The 2,982-nt window shown below is 38.0% G+C and overlaps 1 protein-coding gene across 1 annotated transcript in view; it reads left to right on the forward strand.

Annotated features, from left to right (window-relative positions):
* The window catches only part of NBAS (neuroblastoma amplified sequence), a 209,704-nt gene that overhangs the window by 67,548 nt on the left and 139,174 nt on the right, over nucleotides 1–2,982 (forward strand). The window contains exon 30 of the mRNA XM_009332472.1: nucleotides 1,949–2,061. Within this exon, the coding sequence (XP_009330747.1) occupies nucleotides 1,949–2,061 (113 nt within the window). The remainder of the gene's footprint in view (nucleotides 1–1,948; nucleotides 2,062–2,982) is intronic.

Raw genomic sequence — 2,982 nt, forward strand, 5'->3', positions numbered from 1 at the left:
TCCTGGGCTGCATCAAAAGAAGCATGGCTAGCAGGTCGAGGGAGGTGACTCTGCCCCTCTACTCTGCTCTGGTGAGACCCCACCTGGAGTCCTGCGTCCAGCTCGGGAGCCCTCAGCGTAAGGAAGACACGGACCTGTTGGAGCGGGTCCAGAGGAGGGTCACGAAAATGATCAGGGGGATGGAACAGCTCTCCTGTGAGGAAAGGCTGAGAGATTTGGGGTTGTCTAGCCTAGAGAAGAGAAGGCTTTGGGAAGACCTTATTGCAGCCTTTCAGTACTTAAAGGGGGGCTTATAGAAAAGATGGGGACAAACTTTTGAGCAGGGCCTGTTGCGACAGGACAAGGGGGAATGGCTTTAAACTAAAGGGGGGTAGATTGAGACTAGATCTAAGGAAGAAATTTTTTACGCTGAGGGTGGTGAAGCACTGGCCCAGGTTGCCCCGAGAGGTGGTGGATGCCCCATCCCTGGAAACCTTCAAGGTCAGGTTGGAGGGGGCTCTGAGCAACCTGATCTAGTTGCAGATGTCCCTGCCCATGGCAGGGGGGGTGGACTAGATGACCTTTAGAGGTCCCTTCCAACCCAAACGATTCTGTGATTCTATAATCACTATGAAAAACTGATTTAATGTCACCATAAAGTTAGGGTTTATTTACTAATAAAATGGAGTGTCTTTTCCATTAGCAGGCTCTGGAACTACAAAGTATCGTTGTTTTTAATATCTCATAAGGGTCCCATGATCAACTTTTATCTTATGGTTTTATGGTGATATTTCAAAATATGCAGTTTATAGCTCGAATACTTGGTATGAATGTGTGACCGTGTGTTTATTTTGTTTACGAAGATTTTTTGGTCTTTCTCTGACTATTCTCCAATCAGTTGTTTCCTGGTAACTTATTTCCATGAATGGTTATCACAGTGTGTAGGTGTCCTAGTAACCTTCCTGTATGAGTTGTTTTAGGTGGAATATATTTATCTTCTCTTCAGCTAGTTCTCTTTCCTTTCACTCCTGTTTCAATCTCCATTTCACCCTGAAATGTTTGTCAGTGCTCCTGAAAAATGTGATGGGTTCAGATGGGAATGTAGCTAACATAAAAAATAAAATTGTATGTAAACATGTCTATTTCTTAATTAACATGTAGAAATAAAAGCCATATGACAAATTGCACAAATAAAATACTTTCCTGATTTAGTGTGCATGATGAATTTTAAATCATTGAGGCTATTTTGCATGTGAATTTTTTGTTAAACGTGTATTAATAAATCTACATATGAACACATTGTACCAGAATGCAAGTTTTATTAAAAAAATTATCTAAAAGCTGATTATGTCAATATAATATTCATAAAACATGAATTTAAAATTTTATTTAAAATAATGTGTTATTAATAATTGTATGCATTAATTCATCTTCAGAGTAATTTTGTGGTTTTTTAATCAGCTTTGTTTTCATTTGCTGAACCTAGTTGAGGAAACTGAATTTGTGACAATGGCTCTAACATTTCACTCCCAATCAACTTTTTACAGAATTTTGCTTTTATCTTCTAGTATATGGCAACATGAAAACACAATAGTGATACGAGAAATTTTTCCCTAAATAGTTAAATATTTAAGTACATATGTCTTCAACGTCTTTCATTAAATTCTTTGCAGGTCTAAATTTGAAATGGTTTAGATGATGTTCTTATCGCAACTAGGTGAAGACAACTGTGGCAGTCCAAGAATAGAATTTCGTTAAAACGTTTAGCTAGCCATAGCAGAGATATAGTGCCAAACACTTACAGTGTGTGTTACAGGACTAGTGAGTATTTTGACATTTCATAAGCATGATAAATTACTGGTTTTTTTTGTTTTGTTTCTTTTTTTCCCTCACAGGTGAACTTTTTCCAGAAGTTTAACTTTGAATTTATTCAATAATTTTTAGAAAAATTTGCTTCCTTTCTATTTAGGTGCTGTCTCCAACTTATTGTAGACTGTCCGAGTGCTATTCAGGAGGAGTTAGATCTCATTCGTGCTCTTGGCTACCTTGAAGAATTTGGTGTGAAAATATTACCATTACAAGGTACTACATATTTTTATTCTTTGTATGATTACTTGAATCACAGGCATAAAAATGCATGACAAGTAGTTTATTATTGCGTGAGTAAACTAAAGGGTCCCTTCCCTGCCTCCAAACAGCTTACAGGCACATACCAAAAAACGATTTTTTAAAAACATTTTTCAGTTGATGTGAGATAAGAAAGATGTCTGCATATGGGATCTGTGTTTTGGAACTTATTTTTTGCAGGAGTTTTTAATAATTAGAGTACTGAGTATCTGAAGCTTCTGGTGACTTCAGCAGAAATAGTTTGAGCTCACCTTTTATTTGCAAAATAATCTGCCCTTGCCTATGTGCTGACGAGCTTTAAAATAACAAGTGGGAGAGAGGTACTTCATGTGTAGGCAGTTTTCATGTTTCCACTGGGCTGTTTCATTTTGAAGTACATAAAACCCAATGACAACGGAAATGAACTTTTACAAGATATTTCTTCTGATGACTTGTTTAAAACTTTAAATCTTTTTTGGAGCTCTGACTCCAATGGTATGGACAGTTGTTGGACAGAAGTTGGAAAGAAAGGATGATTATGGACAATGAGATAAAGGGGAAAATTCAATATATTGCAGTATATTTCATTGCTTATAGATTGTGCCAAACTAACGAAGTTCATTGCTTTATGTGGTGGGTTGACCCTGGCTGGAAGCGAGTGCCCACCAAAGCTGCTCTATCACTTCCCTCCTCAGCTGGACAGGGGAGAGAGAATATAACAAAAGGCTCGTGGGTTGAGATAAGGACAGGGGGAGATCACTCACCCATTACCATCAGGGGCAAAACAGACTCGACTTGGGGAAATGAGTTTAACTTATTACCAATCAAATCAGAGTAGAGTAATGAGAAAATAAAAACTAAATCTTAAAACACCTTCCCCCCACCCCTCCCTTCCTC

The sequence above is a fragment of the Pygoscelis adeliae genome, unplaced genomic scaffold, assembly GCF_000699105.1.
Source record: "Pygoscelis adeliae isolate BGI_AS28 unplaced genomic scaffold, ASM69910v1 Scaffold168, whole genome shotgun sequence".
In the NCBI taxonomy this organism is placed as follows: domain Eukaryota; kingdom Metazoa; phylum Chordata; class Aves; order Sphenisciformes; family Spheniscidae; genus Pygoscelis; species Pygoscelis adeliae.